At 37.7% G+C, this 23,043-nt stretch overlaps 1 protein-coding gene across 7 annotated transcripts in view; it reads right to left on the minus strand.

The window, feature by feature from the left end:
* THADA (THADA armadillo repeat containing) overlaps positions 1 to 23,043 on the minus strand; it is a 337,352-nt gene that overhangs the window by 227,099 nt on the left and 87,210 nt on the right. For all 7 annotated transcript variants that reach the window (XR_009739347.1, XM_061432209.1, XM_061432207.1 and 4 more), the window contains one exon: positions 13,115 to 13,206. Coding sequence is in view for 6 of the 7 variants with exons in the window: in XM_061432209.1 (XP_061288193.1) it covers positions 13,115 to 13,206 (92 nt within the window). In the remaining variant the exon portion in view is untranslated. The remainder of the gene's footprint in view (positions 1 to 13,114; positions 13,207 to 23,043) is intronic.

Raw genomic sequence — 23,043 nt, forward strand, 5'->3', positions numbered from 1 at the left:
CTATGAAGGTATTTCTTGTACCACTCTTTATAACATGTAAAAAGAAGACAGACTGTAAATGCTCAATGGCAGACAGTTGGTTAAAACAAGAAAAAAAAAAAGATTTAACAAAAAGGACAAAGGCCAGTTAAAGGGGCAGAAATGTTAGACCATGGGCAACAGAGAACTAATGAAAATTCCTGAGTTAAGAGGGTGACAGGGGGAAATCATTTTTCAAGACTAATTTATCAAGAATTCTGACAATACATAAAAAGAATCTGAAGTCTAGTTATATACTGTTGCCAAGAAATCACACTGAGGAGAATCTATCTGTAAGAAATAACCCTACGTATTAAAACACTTTGTAAATAAAGATACTCACCACGACATTATTAAAAATATTTTTTAAATTAGGGGAAAACTAAATATTAATAGTAAGAGAATTATTAAGTTACCCATGATTTGTCTATCATAAGGAATGTTATTTTAAAATGCTAGAAAAATGCTAGAAAGAGTTTTATTTACAAAACCAAGAAAAATCATTACATTTTACATTTTAATTTAATGGAGGGTGGGGACAAGAAGAAATTTCCAGAGAAATAAACCTAAACAGAAAATGCCATGAATTCCCTGGAATTAAATGTTCATGGGTGAACCAACCAGTCTGGCAGTACAATTCTGAAGGCAGTTGGGGTTGAAAACAAGAAGGAAAAGAACAAGCAAGTATTTAAGAAAGAAATGTCCATCTGTAGAAAGGTCACAACTTACAAATGATCATCTGGCAATTGAAACATGTTTTCCAAAGACATAAATATTATAAGTGGAGGCACTGCAGGTATCCCTTAGAAAATATATTTACTTTCCCACTGAAACATTATATTTTAACAACAATAAAAAGTTAAACCTTATGTTATTACATGCAGCATTAGTAGCTAATCAAAGCAAGAGAACACCATTGAAGAGAAGTTCTCTTTTATTTCCCTAACATGTTGAAGCTTAGGAAAATTAAGTTGGCTTAATTAAAAGCAGAAAGGACGCAGAGCGGATGACTTGTGGTGTGTTTCTGGGAAAAAAAAGTGGGCGTTCACCACCTTCAGAGGCCAGTGACACTTTTTTCACTACAGAGAACTGCGTTTCCAAATACACACAGGGCAGGGATATCATTAATACTGCCCTCTCGTGTACTGATTATGATCTGAATCGTTGCTTGTCCCACAGATAAAACAAAGGCAAGATAAAGAAATGGTCACGTGAGATATTCCCACCTAAATGGTAGAACTGGGAAGGGAAGGAGAAGGGTTTAGAGAGGATGAGCTTTTGAAGAGTGTGAGCTCTTACAGGCACACTTCCGCTGCGGGACGGAAGCCAGGAAGCCAGGAAGCGGAAGGAGTGGCGCACTCAAGCTCCCCCTTGAGGGACAGGAAAGGTGCTATCAGAGTACTTGTGGCTTTTCCACCTTGCATGACAATTGAGTTCAAGTCTTAGCTCTCCTCCTCCACTATTCTTCAAATACACAGATCACACTTTACAAAGGTCTGTACTCCCCTCAGTGCTCAGTGTCTTGAACACAGTAAACATGTTGAACAAATGATGAAAAAAAAAAAAATACTGACCCATCTAAACAGACCACCAATTGTAAGAGTGAAACCGGTGACTTAGGAGGGAGGGCTCTGATTGTAGGGGGGTGAAAATGGGATCAAGTGAATTTAAAGGGAGGAAGTGTGCTTATAAATGGAGGATCGTTTTTATGTATCTAAATTAGCTGTTCACAACGAGTGATCATAGAGATAAACAGAAGAAAGACAAAGATGTATTAAGAGCAATGGATGGCTCTAGGGATGTGCTTCTACAGTAGAAAATTCTAGACCGCCAAGGTTTAGCACCTGGACCAGACTTACTGATCCTTGTCAAATGTAGCCAGTCTGACCCCAGCTTCCTTTGAGCTGGGCTGGTTTACTGTGACCCAGACATGTTCCACGTCTATAGAGGCAGTTTGTACAGAATAAAATGGTAACAGTTTGGACAGACAGAAAAGAAAGAAACCCGGCAGATAAAGATAGAGAAGTCATTCAAGACAGATGGCCTAATTTGAATTCAGAGGCCCCCAAAGTCATGGCAAAATAGTATGCTCAGTTTAAATAGAACAGGGATTTTGTGTTTATAAATAAAAATAATTAAGTACCAATTTCAATAAATTTAGATTTGACTTCATACCATTTAACCCTACAAGACCAAAATCAACGTTGTAATATGGGTCAAATTCCAAAGTGAGTTATAGTTTATAATAAAAACAATGTTAATGCTGTTAGCTTGTTGGAGGTTAGCTATGAATCAGAGAGATATTTCATATTGCAAAGTAGCATTTTCTGACTTAGAAATTCATTTTATTTTATTCAGTATCTCTATTTTAAAGCTATACAAAACGTCTTTCATGTGTAAAGACAAAACTTTGTTCCTAAGCAAAAAATTTTAATGAAGCCTTGCCTATAGGAGTGATACAGAAAGCCAGACACTTTTACTACTTCATATCTTTTAAAAATTACATGAAGGAATTGCATAAATAGAGGGAAAATACACTTTCCTATTAGGCTAAAAGGCTACATATATAATTTATCTTCCTAATGAAATGAAAAGATTTTCAAAGCTTTTGAGATAGCCTAGAAGGATGTAACAGCAGACATTATTAGTCACCTAATAAAAATCCATTCCCTCACCCCATCCTTTCTTTAACAGTATTTGACTTTGGTTGGGTATTCACCCTTCTCTCCATAGTCATATGCTACAGGGAGGGCTGGCACCAACCCCAGACCCAACTGGAGAATCCTAATTAGTCTAAGTTAATTATGGTGGATCCATTGTCTGGGATAAGTTGGGGCATACTAAGATGTTAACACTGCCAAAAAGATGTTGAAGGGAAGTCTGTAGAGTGTGGAGATGAGAGTGTGGGAACTCACACAGGAGGTGGTGTTGTCACTCTCGAAAAGAAAGAGGGACACACAAGCCACTGCATACTGCATCTGCTGCATCGAGATGTGATGGCAGGAACGGCAGCCATCTTGAAATCAGGAAGAAAGCTTGTTTGGGGCCAGTGCCTTCACATCCAGGATGGCATGGTGAAAAATGGAAATAACCTGGGTCTCTGATGATGTTATCAACCTCATCAAATGAATCAATGATGAATAAATCAACCCTCCTTAAAACTTCTTGGTTATGTTTGAGATAGTAACTTTTCCTTATAGTTTAAATTTTTATTTGAGTTTTCTGTTACTTGCAGCCAAAAGCATTCTAACTCCTTCAAATCTGAATTATTTAAAGCCTCTGTTTAAATATTTACAATGGAGCTATTCATAATAGCTCCAAGTGTCCTTGATGAAGGACAACAACAAGATGCTGCTAGCAAGACATACAGACCAAAGGTATAGAACTCAGCCGTACTAGTAGGTCTTAAAGTCTTACCTATTATATTTCAAATCTGGTTACTGTTCTGTTCTCCTCTTCCTATCTGCCCTCCCAACAAACACACACATTCACACACACAGATACATACATCACACTCTGATGGGCTTGGCACTAACCTTGTTAGGTTCGTCAACCATGGTGTAGGCCCTATTTCCCCCATTATCAATGATCAAAGCTTTGGGGAAAAGGGATGTTATCTTCATCTGACAAAATGGTAGAAGAAACTAATTTGGTGTAAAGTTTATTCTCCCAAAGAAGCATTTTATATATAAGATTTTAAAAGGTCTAAAGCTATGAGATTTTACTGATTCATATTTATTGACCACCTACCATATGTGAGGATACCATCTTAAATTTTTACCTGACAACTCAAGATAACTTACAGCATATTTAACTGCAACTAAAATGAAGTCCTTCTGTTGCTACCAAGATAGACCTGAAATGAATATCTTCCTTTGTATGGTACAGCTCCTAATGATTGGAAACATGCCTTTCACCTGCCTCAACCAGTATCCCCATGGCAATATCCCCTAAACTATGTGTGATGGAACACAAGAGGGTAATAGATGTTCTGAGATCCATGGTCAAACATGGTTATTGAAGATTCACAAAGCCTATTAGAGCATATGAAAGGTTCTGAGAAGTCCTGTCATAAAGAAATTTGAATTTAATCCAGTATTTGCAAAGCTTACTTGACTTTATAATAAACTACTTTTCACTAAATATCTTTTTAATACCTTGAGGAAACTAGTAATCCTCAAAACATAAGGTATATTCCCCTCTAATATAGCCACTACTCAATGTAGAAGTAACAAAAAGAATAAATGTTTAAAAAAAGAAAAAAACCACATCAAGCTGGAACCATGTTTTAACAATCTACAGAGAGTACAAGCTATTCCTAAGTAACTTTCTTCCATAGTCTGGCATCATATTTTCCAATACTACCAGTGGGGAACACAAAATGCAATCAGTTCTCAAATGATTTCCTAAAACAATGCCTGTCTCATGGAATACTCCAAGATTAAAACTTCAAAACGACTCATAATGTCATGTAAAATTCAAACTAGTCTCCTTGGCTTATCTGTTTTACTCATTGATATAGCTCCAGAACCTGGTCTAGTGCCTACAGAGGGTAGGATCCAGGATCAATGTATCCTTGGCTCTAGGAATAAATGGAAAAAATGGATGAATGAATGAATACTTCCATTGTGAGCTTTCAGCCCTGGTCTGGTTTATCTTCTAACTTTCTCAGACATATACAACAAGTGTTCCACCACTGATATCTTTGTTCATGCCTATATAACCTTATAGGCCACATCCTCCTCTCTACCTATTCAAATCCTGACCATCCTTTCAAATCCAGATTAAGCTCTAACTCCTGCATGGAGACTGACCTCATCCTCCTCTGACTCCCTCTGCCCCCTATTCCCTGACAATATCAGAAGAGTTGGATATTCATTTTTCCTAAACTAGCTCACATGTTTTCTCTATCAGTAAATAATAAACTCATTTAAATCTAGGACCGTGTCATAAACTACTTTAGGAGATATTAGAGTGGAAAGGCATATCATAAGTATTCAATGAAAACTTTTTATTGATTATATTTTATTAAAAGTCTGGCATCTTGGTGTGTAATAAGAATAGTCTGAAATTCCTAGAATTTCTAAACTACACATTACTAAAACCAATAGTTAAAAGGATCAAGTTCTGAATAAAGAAGAAGTATTATCCAAGTTCTAAAGAAACTGTTCCCTCTGGTTTTAACCTCTTTGACTCCATTTTCTCACTGGGAAAAGAGCTCTGTGGTGTTTCTCTACAGGTACTGAATGAGCAACAAATACTGCTTGTAAAGCCCCTGATAAATGAGGACTTTATCTCATAGTTCTGGAAGAAATCCTGATGTCCTAAATTATGTAATCCTGGTATTACAGTATATTAGTCTGGTTCATATAAAATGTAAGCTACAAAAATACCAAAGCTAAGAAAAAATATTTACTCATGCTTTTACTGAGACACAGAAAGAGGATGCATGCATTGCCAAAATTCCATAGAACATGCTCAAACTAAAGCAACAATGCCTTAGTTATTAAAGAAGGCAATGGCCTGAAGCAGTACTTAGGAACAAAGATTACTTCGCCCCGGCAAGAGTCAATATTTAAGAACACAGTGACTAATTCCCACTTCAAGTTCATGAACATATTTCTTTTTAAGAGCTTCTTTTTGGTTAAAATTTTTATTTGTGGTTTTCCTACTTGTGATCCATGAACCTAAGAATGAACAAAAACTTGAAACATGAAACTCTCTAGTAGGCCAAAGTGTCAGAGTAGGCAGAATTCTGATTTTAAGAACTTCTCAATAAGAGTTACTCAAGACTTGTACTTTACTTCTCAGTCTCCAAAAGTACACATTTACCTACTCTGCCTAAAGACCTAGATTGAATGTTCTATAAACAACTGTGAAAAATGCATGAATGACACCTCCAGACCATATCAAAACACTGGGGCTCTTAGCTTAATTTCAAAATATTTGAATCCAAACTAGTATTATTGTTGCTAATAGAAACTCCATTTATAAATGATCAGCTAAATTTTTTAAATGTCTTAGTTAAGCTAACTGTGAGCTAAAAATAACCATTAACCTTATTTCCAGCACTAGCCATGTGACCTTGAGTGCCTCAATTTTCACATCTACAAAGTGAGAACAGGACTGGGTAGCTTCTTGCTGCTGCTGCTGCCGCTAAGTCGCTTCAGTCGTGTCCGACTCTGTGCGGCCCCATAGATGGCAGCCCACCAGGCTCCCCCATCCCTGGGATTCTTTAGGCAAGAACACTGGAGTGGGTTGCCATTTCCTTCTCCAGTGCATGAACGTGAAAAGTGAAAGTGAAGTCGCTCAGTCGTGTCCGACTCTTAGCGACCTCATGGATTGTAGCCCACCAGGCTCCTCCGTCCATGGGATTCTCCAGGCAAGAGTACTGGAGTGGGGTGCCATTGCCTTCTCCAAGGTAGCTTCTTAGGTCCTCTCAAATACAAAAACTAATATAATGAGGGCCATTATTATAATTGTTATTAAATAAATGAATGAAAAATATAATTAGAGACTTGGAAAAACATTAGGTTAAGCTTGGAAGACATCATACCATAGACAAAGATTATAACAAAACGCCCAAATCCTCTCTCTATAGTACCCAACTATCATCAGATACAGGAGTTTTATAGAGGTAAATGGCTTACTGGCCACACTGATATCCTATCGGGAGTAATTAAAGGGTCTTAAAATCAACTTGCCATAAGGCAGATGTGAGAGTCCTGGCTCCACATTGAAACTTTGGGTGAAGTGCCTCATTTCCCATGGTCTCAGGATGTAAAATCTAAAGCCAGGCTATCAACAGTGACTCACTGATCACAAAGGGCTGTGTGTGCTGTTGGGTAAATCCACAGGCACTCTGCAGATGCAGCTGGATTTGGATTCAAGTTCTACCACTTTCTGGCTGCATGACCTCCAAGAAGTAACTCAACCTCACCAACCTTAATTTACTTCTCGGTGAAATTACAATGACTCTATCCATTCTGCAGGGCTGTGATGAAGGCCAAATTAGACACTTATAAAGACTTTGGCATATGTTGAGCACACGAATGGATATGCCATCTTCCTTCACTACTTCTTTCTTCCTTTTACATGGGTGGGACAGAGAGTCTAGCACAACAGGTAACTGCCATATTCTTCATTAGATGGTCAGTTTCCTTAGGGCCAAGAGTATGTCTGCTTCACCTTTGGATCCCAGTGCCCAGCAGAGGATTACACAATATAAAGCAGAGGGCACACAATATAAATGCTTGTTGAATGGGGAAAAAACAAGAACCCTTTGGGTCTGAGGATGTTAAGATTATCCAGGCCACAGTCAAAAGAAAATTTGAATCTTCAGCTTGGCCAAATAGGCACATGCTACAAACTACTATGTAGTTCAAAGCAAATAAAATAAGCTATTCTGAATTCTAATAATTACATTCTTGAAAATATAAAAACCTAGTTGCCCTACAGCTCCCAATTTTAGTTTTGAGAACCCAGTTCTTTCCGAAACAATGGAGTGGGTAACCACAAAAACTTGCGGAATCTCTTTTCCTAGAAAACATGAACAACAGGAGAGAAGCCAGTCTGTCTGGAAATTGCTTCAAAATCTGTCTATAAGCAGGGGCTGGACTAGATTAGATGTCCCTTAGAGGATCCTTCCAGACCTACACCAAGAAGACGCTAAGGGAAATAACTAAAGCAAGTCTCTGTTATTTATACTCAGGAAAATAAAACAATTTAACATCTCCCAACATGCTCATTAGAAATAATTTTACTTGGACCTAGTGATCCTTTTACAAACATTTTCCCCTTAAATTGTACTAAACCATCCTAAGCTATTAATTTGAATATGAGCTCTCTCTAACACGACAGAATGAAGATTGTACTTAACACTGAAAACAAGACTATTTCTCTTTTGTTCTTCTTTTTCAACCTACTTGTTTCTGTGTACCCCAAATCTACTCATCCCCAGAGTTTTATCAGAAACACAGTCCACCCAAGTGCTCCACTCAACTCTCCACTGATGAATTTCTAATGCATCCATTACTCAGATTACACTGTGCACCTGATTACTGTTATGTTGTCTTCTATTTGTACCTGTTTCACAAATGACAGTTCTTGTTTCCAAGCTGAAAGGTAAGCTCCCTGAGCAAGGTCCACGTTTCCTATTTCTCATGGACTCCTCTGCTGTGTCAACATTGAGTTAATGACAAATGCTTATAAATTCTTATTGGCTGACTGGTTTAACATGGAGAGAGCAAGGGCTATAGAGCACTCTGTACTAAGCACCTGCATGAAGCGTTGGCAAAGTCTAAAATAAAACTTTTCATGGGAATAAGTGCTGAATTCCTCATATTTCATCTTGAGGGGAAAATCATATTTCAGGCTTATCTTTGAAAATCAGGTAGTTATATGTTTAAAATATTTTAGGGCAACTTCAACCTAACTGAGATAAAATTCCAAACAGAATTGCAAAATCTAGTAATCATTTCACAATGTATATGTATGTCAAATCATGTTGCACACTTTAAATATATATAATTTTGTCATTTTTACATCAATAAATAAAGCTGAGTAAAAGAAGAAAAAAAGAGGGAGGGGACATATGTATATTTATCACTGATTCACACTGCAGAAGCCAACACAACATTGTAAAGCAATTATCCTCCAATTAAACATTTAAAAAATTAAAGAAAACAAAAATAGGCTCTTAAAAAGTAATGAAATAAAGCTTTTCAGACTACTACATGTATGTTGATATTTGTCATTTACCGGGGACTAGAACAGCTGACAATTAATACACAAAGGGGTTAAAGGGAAAGACCAGAGTTAAAGATCACATTGGTTTAGCTCCTGTCTGTGTGGAATGAGGAACTACCAAGGTGAGCCCACTCAAGGCAGATGGAGGCCATGTGGGAAGCCCAGCACGCTCCCCACATCACAGAGCTGTGTCGCTTCTGATTCTACAAAGGATCAATTACTCATTCTGTCAGGCCAAGTCAGTCTGGGGGGTAATAAATAGAAAGGAAAGGTGCTTTAGGAAATTAAAATGTAATAACAGTATTTAAAACAAACAAGTACAACTTATGTTTTCTCATTCTTCATAATCCAAAAGACCCATCTAGAACAAGGTTAATGAGCTCCAGAGTTCAATCATTATGAGCATTCATAGGGCTACTCTACATACCTATGAATGGGGATGCAGAACCTCTGCTGCTTTCTTTTTCTAAAAAAAAAAGTATATATGTATTTTTAATTTGGCTGCATTTGGTCTTAGATGTGGCACGTGGGAATCTTTCGTTGCAACATATGAACTCACCAGTTGTGGTGCATGGGCTTAGCTGCTCCGCAGCATGTGGGATCTTAGTTCCTGGACCAGGGATTGAACCAATGTCCCCTGCATTGCCAGGTGGATTCCTAACCACTGGACCACCATAGAAATTCCCTGCTCCTTTCTTTATACATGAAAGGGGAACTTGTCCCTACTACCAGGCAGAGATATTACTTTGCTGACAAAGGTCCATATAGTCAAAGCTTTGGTTTTTCCAGTAGTCAAGTATGGATGTGAGAGTTGGACTATAAAGAAAGCTGAGCTCCAAAGAATTTATACTTTTGAACTATGGTGTTAGAGAAGACTCTCGAGAGTCCCTTGGACTGCAAGGAGATCAAACCAGTCAATCCTAAAGGAAATCAATATTCCTTTAAATATTCATTGGAAGGACTGATGGTGAAGCTGAAACTCCAATACTTTGGGCGCCTGATGTAAAGAACTGACTCATTGGAAAAGACTCTGATGCTGGGAAAGACTGAAGGCAGGAGAAGAAGGGGACGACAGAGGATGAGATGGTTCACTGGCATCACCAACTCGATGGACATGAGCTTGAGCAAGCTCCGGGAGTTGGTGATGGACAGGGAAACCTGGCGTGCTGCAGTCCATGGGGTCGCAAAGAGTCGGACACGACTGAGCGACTGAAATGAACTGAACTACCAGGCAGGTACTGTTCTAGGCACTGGGAGCACAGCAGTTTACCAAACTCACAATTCTAGTAAAAATTATGTAAACCCTAGCTTAGTATTTGATAGAAACAAGAGGTCCAAATCGCTCAAGGATAGTCCAAATCGCTTATCTTAGAGGAGAAAACCAAGGCCCAGACAGGTTAACTAATTTGTTTCAGTTGGTTATGGTGGCTCTATGACAACAAAGGCAGGAGTAGAAACCAAATGTCTCATCTCTCATCTAGTAAAAAAACCTTGCTTATTCAAGTATTTCTGGCCATGCCAGACACTATGCTGGGCACCAGGCAAACAAAAATAAGGATAAGATACTGATCCTGTACTCCAGAAGACAATGTAAGACAATGGAATGAGTATAATAAAAGAAGTGGTAACAGAGAAAAAGCAAATTATATTCCTAATTGCATAGAACTTTCAATATTTTATAAGAAAATGAACTGTTAATAATTTGTTTTATCCTCCCTGTAGCTCTATGAATACAGAATGCAGATTTTATCATTCCTGTTCTATAGATGGAGAAACTGAAGTGCAAAGCAGATAAGGGAGTCTATTAAGGTCATCTCTAGTGGCAGCAAAATGCTTAGAAACCAAGTCTGTTTACTCCAAGATAGACACTTATTCCCCCCACTAGATGGGAAAGGTAGATGTTTTTATGTCCAGTTCCATTCTGTTCAAGAGCACACATTTGCAAGATTGTGGCAGAACAATCTGTGGCTGTGAAAGTAGATTTCACCAGCCTGTGAGGTCTGACTGGCTGAGTTTAGTTATTCAATGGCTGAGTAACCAACCAACAAGAAAGACATCATTATTACTAGCATTCTTACAGCACCCATCACATATACACAAAATAGAAGCAAAAGGTTCTGCCCTCAGGGACTTAATATTGTAGCAGACAGGTACATAAACATTTTCATCCCAAAATGACATAATTAAACAAAGAACAACTAGAAGAATCATTAAAACAATGGCAAGCTGAAAACACTAAGGTTTTAGAGAGCAAATCTAGTAATGCTGTAAAGAAATAGACTCTTGGAGGGTTAAACAGAGAACAGAAGCCTTGAAAATGTAATGAAATATACCAAGCTTCAGATTACTGAAATAAAAACTCTTACCAAAACTGCTCATCACATTTTGAAAAGTTAACATTTTAATACCTTCGTTTCACTTGTCAGCCTTACTCAAAACAATTATGTGAATATTCAATTTCCCTCTTTCTAGGAAAGTTATATATTCTGTAACTTTTCCTATTTAAGAGGAATGAACTTATAATGGAGGTTTCCCATCAGCATGCTGTGGAAAAGAGATTACCGCAGTGTGGTTTCATTGTGCTGTTCGTCCACCCTCCTCAGAAGTAACCTACATAAAATGAACCTGATCACTTTATCCTATACATAGTAAAAGTTGCAACACACCCAATAATCACTTTTATAAAAAGTAAAAGGGGGGAAAAAAAAGCATTTCTTCGAGTTCAGTTTTAAACATTAATTTTACTTGTTTGATAACCTCATATCATATTTCATTTATACACTATTTACCATGGCCTTATAATATGACCAAACCATTTTAACCCTTAGCAATTTGTTGAATTATTAACAAAATAAGCAAAGCTAAAAAGAAAAACAACTAGTGACAGGAAGAATTTATTTAGGAACTGGGCCAAATAGTAAAAATTATAATCATTCTTTCAAAAAAATAATGTTATCCTTATTAAAAATACAACTCAGCTAAAAAACAAAAACAAAACCAAAAAAGCCTCTCTAATATTTCCTTAGTATACTCAAGGAATTCACATTTATAGCCAATTGCTTTCCATTTAAATATTTACTGAATTTTATGGAATGATAAATAGGGCTTCCCAGTTGGCGCTAGTGGTAAAGAACCCATCTGGCAAGGCAGGAAACGCAAAAGATGTAGGTTCGATACCTGGGTCAGGAAGACCCCTTGGAGGAGGGTGGGGCAACCCACTCCAGTATTCTTGCCTAGAGAATCCCATGGACAGAGGATATAGTCCATAGGGGCTGCAGAGTCAGACACAACTAAAGCAACTTAGCAGGCAGGGGTGATAAACAACAATTTAAATGACAATTCAGAACTACCAATAGGTTTCATTAGAATTACTAACAGTGCATCAAACAATTATTTCAAGATATTTTCTAATCCCTAAGAGTTCCATCACAAGAAAATATATTTTAATAAACAAGAGCTTAAAATCTGAATTAAAAGTTTGATCAACTTTTTTTGGCAGGAGAGGAATAGGGCTTGATATATCTCTAGAGCATCAAGAGAAAGACCACTGGGCCAAATCAGACCCTCAATAGTTACAGGAGGTGATTACACATGCAGCGACAGTGACATCTAGTGTTAACAACTGCAAGCCACCAGGCTGCCATTAAACCCTCCCAACTGCTAATAACAAACAACGATTCAAAGCTTCTCTTCTTTAAAAACCAACACACAGAACTTCTGCCTTGTATCCAAAGATTACTCATAATCAAAGTGTTTCAATAAGGTTTTTTTCCAGACATTAAAAAAAAAAAATCTTAAGAGAAAAACATCTTAGAGAGTATAACACAATAGACCTAAAAGTAAAAAGCATTGTTTACTCTGTGTGGCCAACACCTTTAACTACTCCCCCTGGCTACAGGTTAATGCAGAAGTAATCTGGGACATGGCCCGATGAGCGTACCTTAGACATTTAAACTTCCAGTTACTATAAAAGCAAAGATATTGCACAAGCTAGTACTTGATGACACATCAAGAAAAAGCAATTTAGGACATTTCAGGAATACCTGAAGAAGATTAAATCAAAAACAAACAAACAAAAAGAACAACTTTAGCTGTTGCACTGAGAAACAAGCTCTACATTTCAGCCCTTGCTACCTCCAATATTTTTGTTGCTTTGAAAGGTCCACTTATTAAACAGTAGATATTTTTGCCTAGGGGCTTAGCATTTGGCAGCATAGGTTCATTTACTATATTATTTTTATAGTTTTATGCTTTAGATCAATCTATAAAAGTAAGCAAAATTCTAAAAATTATTTTTGGCCAGAACGATATTTTGTAAAAAATAAAGTTAGCGTTAGATGAAGCTTACCTATTTTTTTTGGAAAGTTCATCCTTTCCCCTTTTAACTCCAAATATTCTTGTGATCAAGGTACTGAAGAGAAGCGTGGATGAATTTCTCACCTGTGTAAAAATACACAATACAGGTTAAGAAATATTCATGGCATGAAACCAACATTTACAATGTTCAAACTAGACATTCAAAACCATTACCCGATTGCCTAGTGTGTGGCTAAAGAAGATATAGTTGTGTTCATAAAATAAGACAATTTTCAATAACTTTATAGCAATTACTTCATTACTATGAAGGACTTCCTCTTAAACTGAGCTTCACAATCCAACCACATGTACACAACATAGCATTTTCCTATACTTCTTTACAACACCAACTGTTGCATTATCTCTTTGTACCTGTATCATCAAGTAACAGTTTTTAAAAAAACGAAACCAATAAATTCATTTTTCTACATCATTTCTGATGAATATCCCAAAAAAGAGCTTAGCTCTTTCCTTTTATTTTCTACAATCACTTACCTATGAGAAAATACTTATCAGATCTAAATCAATGGACCCACATTATTAATATGGCCAATAAAATACTAATCTGCTTCCCAACCAATGTATCAAGACAGTTTCCTATATCATAAAAATGTCTTGAATATCGCGGCATATTGTGCTGTGCTCAGTCGCTCAGTAGTGTCTGACTCTTTGGGACCCCATGGACTGTAGTCTGCCAGGCTTCTCTAACCATGGGGATTCTCCAGACAAGAATACTGGAGTGGGTTGCCATGCCCTCCTCCAAGGGACTCCCCAACCCAGGGATCGAACCCAGGTCTCCTGCACTGCAGGTGGATTCTTTACCATCTGAGCCGCCAGGGATATTGAAAATGAAAGTGAAAGTCCGTCAGTCGTGTCTGACTCTTTGCAACCCCATCAACTATACAGTCCATGAAATTCTCCAGGCCAGAATACTGCAGTGGGTAGCCTTTTCCTTCTCCAGGGGATCTTCCCAACCCAGGGATCGAATCCAGGCCTCCTGCATTGCAGGCGGATTCTTTACCAGCTGAGCCACAAGGGAAGCCCTATACCAGGGATATTGGGCTTCCTCAATTACCTTGCCAAATCTGAGTACAGATGTATAAATATGTACTGACTTCCCTAAGTATGTAAGGCCGTATACTAGCATGGAGAATATCCAGAAATAGAAGACACACACTAACTGCTAACACAGAGTTCATATTCTAATTAAACAGGAGTTATACAGTGTGTTAAAATAGCAATATAAGAAGAAAGGTAGCTGACAGTAACAATGTAGGATTTAGAAAACAGCTTCCCGAAACTACTGCAGTAAGGATCACAAATTCAAACGCCCACAAAGGCAGTAAGTTACAGAGGCAGCAGAGGACTGGGTCTAAGGCAGGCACTATTAAGCTTAAGCTGAAGTTAATGCCCTGAGGAAAATGTAAGCCCGGTGTTGCCAGATCTTCTGCTTTTTCAACAGAAGCCAGAAACCCTAAGTTTTATATGAATTCTATTTTGAAATGTTGGCAACAAATTAAAGAAAGAAAAAAAAGAAACGTATTGTGGGAGCCAAATAAAACACAGTTGTGGGCCAGATTTGACGTATCAGCCACCAGTCTGTAACCTCTCCTCCAGAAGCACATGACCGACTCAATTTATGTGTGGTAACTCTTGAAATGGACCACAGATACACTGGCACAATTCATACCTTAATTGCAATGAAACCCTAAAACTGGACAAGCTCACTTACATCCATTCCACAGTCAACAAACATGAATGAAATCCCTGATATCCCCAAACAAGTCACTCTGTCCTGGTACTCTACTGACATCCCCTCTGACCTAGCTCAGGTCTTACCTCTCACCTAGTCTATGGACTTGGTTCTCAAAGACTCCTTAGGTTGAAGATGACTTAGTAAAGACATTCATGACCCTATCACCTTGAGATGGACAGGTACACACTGCTATATTTAAAATTAACAACCAACAAGGACCTACTGTGTAGCACAGGGACCTCTGCTCAATGTTATGCTGCAGCCTCGATGGGAAGGGAGTCTGGGGGAGAATAGATACATGTAAATGCATGGCTGAGTCGCTCTGTCGTGCTCTGGAAACTACCATAACATTGTTAATAGGTTACACGCCAAAATAAAATAAAAAGTTGGGTTTGTTTGGTTTTTTTAAAGAATCACACAAAAGCATAAAAAGAAAAGAAAAATCAATACACAAACTTCATCTTGCCCTAAACCAAACTTTCTGACAAAGACTGCCAGAGGCAGTAAAGTTAAGACAGGACTGCCTGGAGAGGAAAGGGGAAGCCTGAGGAGGCACACTTTATCAAAACTATAGAGGACTGTTTTACAGATTGAATGAGCACCTGCAGAAGGAAAACTCCCTTGTTTGATTCAATAGGCTGAAGGCAGGAGACACATAATGTCTTTGAGTAATGTTAAGATGGATCAGACGGATTACCATCCTGATCCATTCACCATCAAGTTCCCTCATTAGTAGTCAATGACTATCATTAATTTTTCCAGTAGATACAGCAAATTAGTGGTGTTCTACCATTAGTTATAATTTTTAGAAAAACTACCATTAAAAAAAAAAGCTTTCCTTCATGAGCTATTTGGTCATTCTGTTATCAGTTAATACAGAATTATTTCCATAAATTTACCACTTTGCAGAATAATGAGTTCATGACACAGTAATCTCCAAAGGTGACCAAAAGATAAACTTATAAGACATTTAAAAAATTAATTATCCTTTTATTGAGATATAATTCACATATCATAAAATTCACCATCTTAAAGGGTACTCTTCAGTAATTTTTACTATATTCACAAAGTAGAAATGAGCACCACTACTTAATTCCAGAACATTTTCATGACTCCAAAATGAAACTCTATATACATTAACAGTCATTTCCCATCTTCCCGCACTAGGCAAGACTTTCTGTCTCTATGGATTTGCCTATTCTGGACATTTCACATTCGTGCAGCCTTTTGAAATGAATTTCATGCTTTCATTCTCAAGGTTCACCCATGTTGTAGCATTTGTCAGCATGTCGTTCCTTTTTGTGACTGAATAATATTCCCTTTTATGGATATACTACATTAAAAAAATCTACTCATCATTTGATGAACACTGGGCTGTTTCTACTTTTTGTCTATTATGGATAACACTATGAACACTCATGTACAACTTTTTGTGTGAATGTTTTCACTTTTCTCGGGTATACACCAAGAAATGAACCTGCTGGGCCACGTGGTAACTTTATGTTAACCTTTTGAGAAACTGCCAAAGTGGCAGCACCATATACACTCTTATCAGCAGTATAAGAGGATTTCATTTTCACCAGTTCTCCAAATCTTTCACAATAATTGCTATTGTTCCATCTTTAAATTATAGCTATCCTACTGGATATGAAATGGACAGCTCACTAAGGTTTCGACTTGTATTTTCCTGATGCTTTTGACTTGTATTCCTGAATGCTGCTAAATCTTCCCATTTACTGAGGCCTTCTTTAATTTCTTTAAACAATGGTTTGTAAGTTTCACTGCACAAATCTTTTACTTCTTTTGTTACACTATTCCTAAATATTTTATTTTTGATGTTACTATAAATACACATTTTCTTAACTTCATTTTTGATTATTTATTGGTAGTGTACAGAAATACATCTGATTTTTGTACACTGATTTTGTGTCCTACAACCTTGCTAAACTTGTTTATTAACCCTAATTGTGTGTGTGTGTGTGTGTGTGTGTGTACTTCTTAGGATTTTCTATATATAAGTGCGATCAAAAATTAGAAATAGTTTTGCATCTTCTTTCCAATCTGGCTATTTATTTCTTTTTCTTGCCCAATTCCCCTACCTACAATCTCCAGTACAATGTTGAATAGATGTGACAAGAGTGGATATCTTTGTCCTATTCAAAATCTGAGGGTAAAAGCTTTCAGTCTTTTACCATTAAGTGCATTGTTAACTATAGATTTTTCATTGATAGCCTTCATCAGATTGAGAAAGTTCCCTTCCATTTCTAGTTTATTAAGTGTTTTTAACATGAAATAGTGTTAGATTGTGTCAACTGCTTTTTGCCTCTGCTTAAATGATCATGTGGTTTTTCATTCTTTATTCATATATATTAATTGACTTCCATATGTTGAAGTATATATACTATTTTTAAAATGTAGATATTATTCAACATAGTATTTTTAAAAATTATTGTAAATGTAGACCAAAAAACTAGCATGAAGACTACATGTTACTTAAGATAGAATAGTGTCCTTGTTTCTGTGTGATACTATTAATAGTTGAAGAGTATCTGTTTTAGGTACCCTTTTTTGTTTTCTAATAGTTCACCCACACTTTCTGTCCCTGTTCATTGTTGTTCGGTCTCTAAGTCATGTCCACCTCTCTTTGCTACCTATAGACTGCAGCACACCAGGCCTCCCTGTCCTTCACCATATCCTGGAGTTTGATCAAATTCATGTCCATTGAGTCAGTGAAACTAGCTAATCATCTCATTCTCTGTGGCCTTCTCCTTTTGCCCTCAAGCTTTCCTAGCACCAGGGTCTTTTCCAATGAGTAGGCTTTTCACATCAGATGGCCAAAATATTAAGTTTCAGCTTCAGCCCTTTCAATGAATATTCAGGACTGACTTCCTTTAGGATTGACAAGTTTGATCTTCTTGCAGTCCAAAGGACTCTCAAGAGTCTTCTCCAGAATCACAGTTTGAAAGCATCAATTCTTCAGTGCTGAGCCTTCCTTATGGTACAACTCTCACAGCCATACAGGACTACTGGAAAAACCATAGCTTTAATTAGGCAGGCCTTTGCCAGCAAAGTGATGTCTCTGCTTTTTAATAGACTGTCTAGGTTTGTCATAGCTTTCCTTCCAAGAAGCAACTATCTTTTAATTTCATGGCTGCAGCCATAATCCGCAGTGATTTTGGAGCCCAAGAAAATAATATTTATCACTGCTTCCACTTTTTCCCCTTCTATTTGCCAAGAAGTGAAGGGATCAGATGCCATGATCTTAGTTTTTTAAATGCTGGGTTTCAAGCCAGCTTTTTCACGCTCTTCTTTCACCTTTATCAAGAAGCTCTTTAGTTCCTCTTGATTTTCTGCCATGAGAGTGGAATCATCTGTATATCTGAGGTTGTTGATATTTTTCCCAGCAATCTTGATTCCAGCTTGTGATTCATTCAGCCCAGCATTTTGCACGATGTACTCTGCATATAAGTTAAATAAGCAGAGTGACAATACACAGCCTTGTCATACTCCTTTCCCAATTTTGAACAAGTTAGTTGTTCTATCTCCAGTTTTTAACTGTTGCTTCTTGGCCTGCATACAAGTTTCTCAGGAGACAGGAAGAGTGATCTGGTACTCCTATCTCTTTAAGAAGTTCCCACAGTTCGGTGTGATCCACACGGTCAAAGGCTTTAGTGTAGCACGTCCTTGTTCAGTCTAAAGCTAATGAGGAGGAGAACTAAGAAGTATAATTGAGAAAAAGTCTGTGACTAACTGACAAACTGCATCATCAACTCCTAAACCACTGATAGTAAACACTAATGCGAGTCACAGATGTTAAATCTTAACATGGGTAATGAAAAAGTTCATATACAGTGATAGTATATTTTGAAAACCTCACAGCAGGAATGGCAATGAAAACAGTCCTGCTTACTAGCAAGGAAGGACCAAGGAGAATGCAAATTTAAAGGAAAGAAATGACAGAAAAGAGTAAGTCGAGATAAAGTTAGAAATGGACAGAATAGAATGGTTCCCAAATAACTCTAGCTATAATCAATCCTTATCACAAGCAAAATACCAGAAAACCTGTTCCCTTACTGCCTTCTCCATCACACCCCCAACATACGGCTCATACAGATTTGGTATTTGGCTACAAACTGACAACTGCTACCAAAGTTTTTCCTGAGTACATATGCTTTTTCTTTCCTTTCTAGTATGAAGAAGTTTTCATACAGATCTGTAAGATACAGAAGAGCTAGGTAAATGAAAATAAGGTTGCACAAAGCAGTGTGTATGTGTTTCTGAGTGTGTGTATGTGAATGTGTGTGTATTCTGAGTGTGTATGTATGCATGTGCATATATGTATGTCTGTGTTAGTCACTCAGTCATGTCTGACTCTTTGCAACCCCACAGACTGTAGTCCATCAGGTTCCTCTGTCCATGGAATTCTCCAGACAAGAATACTGAAGTGGGTAGCCATTCCCTTCTCTAGAAGACCTTCCCGACCCAGGGATCGAACCAGGGTCCACTGCATTGCAGACAGATTCTTTACTGTTTGAGTCACTCGGGAAGCCCTATATTATACATTTTTCTTATACATTTGTATTTTCTCATATAACATGAATTTCTTATATAATAAGAATGCTGCCTTAACAAATATTTAAAAACATGAATGGAGAACCTGCCATGTGCAATCACTATGTGGTCTGATCATTTACATACCATGTATCTTTACTCTTCATGGACAGTCATGTCTTTGAGGGTGGAATTATGAAATTTTTGTCTAGCGCACACAGTGCCAGTTTATCCTAAAAAATCTTTGTGAAAAAATTAAATGGGATTTTGATCCTAATTCGCCTTCCATCACTTCTTAGCCATGGACCTTGAAAACAACATCTAAAACTTCAAGTCTCAAATCCCTCATCTGCAATCTAGGAAAACCGTACTAGGATTTCTGGTCCTATGATCAGGGGGAGGTTAGCCCTGACTGGAATTTGGAGTGACTTTCTTCCAAAGTAACAAGACACTGTTCCCACAACAGGAGAAAAGAGACAGAGCTTCCAGTAGCCCATGCATCACCTATGGGTGAATCAAAGAAAAAGCACTCTTCCCGTGAGTGAATAAAACTCCACGCCATGGCGTGTAGAGCATGGCTGGCTTTCAGCACCGCACAGCTCTCAGCCTGGCACCCTTGCAGCAAGCTCACAACCACCAGAGGGCCTGCAGACAGTGCCAACAGGGGCACAGAGTGCACAGGGCAGCACTGCTGGGAAGATCTGAAAGGCCCTTTTTTCTCCTCTGAAACCCACTGCATACTGTAAACCAGAGGTGGCCCAAAGAGATGCAAAGTCAGATGCACCGGATAGAAATATAAACCTGGTGTGGGTCTTGGAAGGACCCTAATGTGGCCCACTCAACAGAGCTTCCAGGTAAACTAAAAGGATGAGTTACCTGTCCAGCAATGAGGATACAGGGAAAGAAGATCAGGCATCTGAACATAAAAAAGGGAATGCCCAGAAATGTCTCCGATTCCAAAACTTGTCTGGGAATTTCTCAGTTTCCATGGGTATACACACCTAGAAAATTACGTTTGGTACCTAATTTTTAACTAAACAAGCATCATCTAACATATGTGTTGAAGATTATCACTTGCCACCACCTTTACTCATATTTCTGTATTCTGAGCCACCATCATCACTTGGCAGAATTATTACAATATCTTCTTGAGTGGTTTTCCACCTCCCCTCACCTCACAATCAAGACTCCATTTTTCACTCCATCACTCAAATCCCATCATGCCCCTACTGTGAAAATCTCTCAGGCAGGATTTCTCAATAGCAAGCGTCAAACCTCTGACACCAATGGTGGCTGCGGCTCATTCATCCATTTGCAGACTCGGATGAGACTCTGCATCATGTGGCACTGGATCTGGCTTCTCTAGCAGCTGCCCAAGACTTGTGCCAACACCTGCCCACACTGTGAACTTTGACCAGCAGAGACAGAGGGTGGGACTGTTCCCAGAGCTGTAGTTTCACACAGCCTGGCTAGAAGAAACACCACATGACCAGATAACGAGCTCAGTTTTCCTCCAGATTAACCTGTAAGGCCTGCTTGTTAATGTCTTTTCTCACCTCACTTCCCAACATTCCTGCTGTTTTGGGTTTGTATCATTCAATAAAAACTTAGCACCTAGGCTGTATCTTCAGCTCTGTTTTCTGGGGGACAGGTCAAAACCCTACAAGATAAGGAAGATGTACTTATTCACTACATTTCCTGAAATATGCAAAATGTTCCCCAATAATATCACAGATTCTGGAATCAGACAAATAATAGTTGTGTGTTCTTGGAAAGTTACTTCTCCTCTCTGAAACTTGTTTTTCTCATCTATAAAACAAGGGTTCTAATAATAGAATCTACCTAGCAGGATTATTCCAAGCATTAACTGTGGTAATGTAAATTCTGCCAAGCACAAGGAAGACAGTCAATGAGACAGTCATTACTATGATTATGTCTTACTTATCCTTGTATTTCTAGTGTTTAACATTTTGCAATAATACATTTCCCCTGGATTTTAAAAATGCCTGATAGGTGGTAAAGATGGAGAGAGTGTGTGGTCTTAATACAAAGATTAAGAATCTGTACAAATATATACATGAATGCTTCTTAGAAAATGTTCCTTTACTGCAAAATTAAAATTAAGCTTGTTTTACCTTTTTTTTTCCCCCATCTAACCTACCAAGAAAAACAATTAGGTCAAAAGTACAGATGGAGTCACCTTTACGAACAAGATATATTCCTGAGAAGATGTGTATAAATAAGATTTTTCTAAATCAAACCATATTTCACACACCGTCAGGAAAAAGCACTCTTTAAAGAACTTTACACAGAATGCTACAGTGAATTGCTTTGTAAAATGAAGACTTCTTCACATTCATTATGTTGACAGGGTACTGGGGTTACCTTAGATCAGGCTCTTATATGGAAGGAAACATAACAATATGTTAAAGTCAGAGTATGGATCATTATAGCTGTGATGTTTATTTATTCTGGTAAACAAACAAACTGAATAGAAACAAAAAGATTCCTTTATAACCAGTGTTAAAAGGGAAGATTCCTCCCAAATAAAACTATATATAAGCACTTACATATATTTGTGCAGGCTATTAAGGGTATATGTGAGTACTACACACATGTAAAAGCCATATAGAAAAAAAGAGAGCACATATTGGAATACTAAAAATTATTATATCTGTATGGTAGTTAAACAGGTGACTTCTCCTTTTATGCTTTTATTTTCAAACTTTCTGCAGTGCACATGTGTTACTGTTTAAAAGGTCTTTTCAGAAGACTTTTCCAAAAAAATGATTCATTCATTTCTAATACTTTTAGTTTTGCCAGTTGGAAAAGTCGCTGGGTTTCACTCTCTGGAAGGCCTTTCACAGAGAACATTTGTCTGTTCTTGTGGAATGAATGGAGTAAAGAAAACAATACTGGGGTTTCTGGCAATCAGTTTTATGATCTCTACTCTTCCTGACGGTCAAGCCACATTCCTACCTGCCTCTCCTGACTGTATGCAGGTATTGCTCTGTTTTCCTGTAAATGCAAAAGGTAAACACCGTGTCCTCGGGAGTAGTTAGGCAATGCTCCTAGGCAGGATTGCAGACATTTACCTTTCTTACAGGAAGACATACAGTTTTCCAGGCAACAGTTGGCAACCTTGAGGATTCCTCTTTACACTGGGAGTCTGTGCCCTGGGCTACACTGCAATATACTGACTCTCAATTAGAGGCTCATCAGAGAGTCATGAAATGGTTTGTGCAGCTCACTGATTGGGAAATCTGCCTTTCTAGTAAATTCTCTTATTCTGCAGATCTAGCTTCTTTTCTCCTCTCCCCTTACCAATCTTTTCTTTTTTTTTCTAATGACACAGTCAAGTGCCTGCAAACCACAGGTTAGTGTCCTTTATTCCATAAGGCACAATGATGCAGGAAAACAATAAAATCATGGTGTTTTCTCCAGTCAGAAAAAAGAAAAAAAAAAGGTTAACATTTACTTTCTTAAATCCAACAATTGTATTAGGTATTGACAACAATCTTATAATTCTCAATCAAAAAGTTTTTGGATATATTGCAAAAAACAAAACAAAATAAGTGACTCAACATTTAACCTCCATTTTAATCTTTTGTGAT

This window comes from Bos javanicus, chromosome 11 (genome assembly GCF_032452875.1).
Source record: "Bos javanicus breed banteng chromosome 11, ARS-OSU_banteng_1.0, whole genome shotgun sequence".
Classification (NCBI taxonomy): Eukaryota; Metazoa; Chordata; class Mammalia; order Artiodactyla; family Bovidae; genus Bos; species Bos javanicus.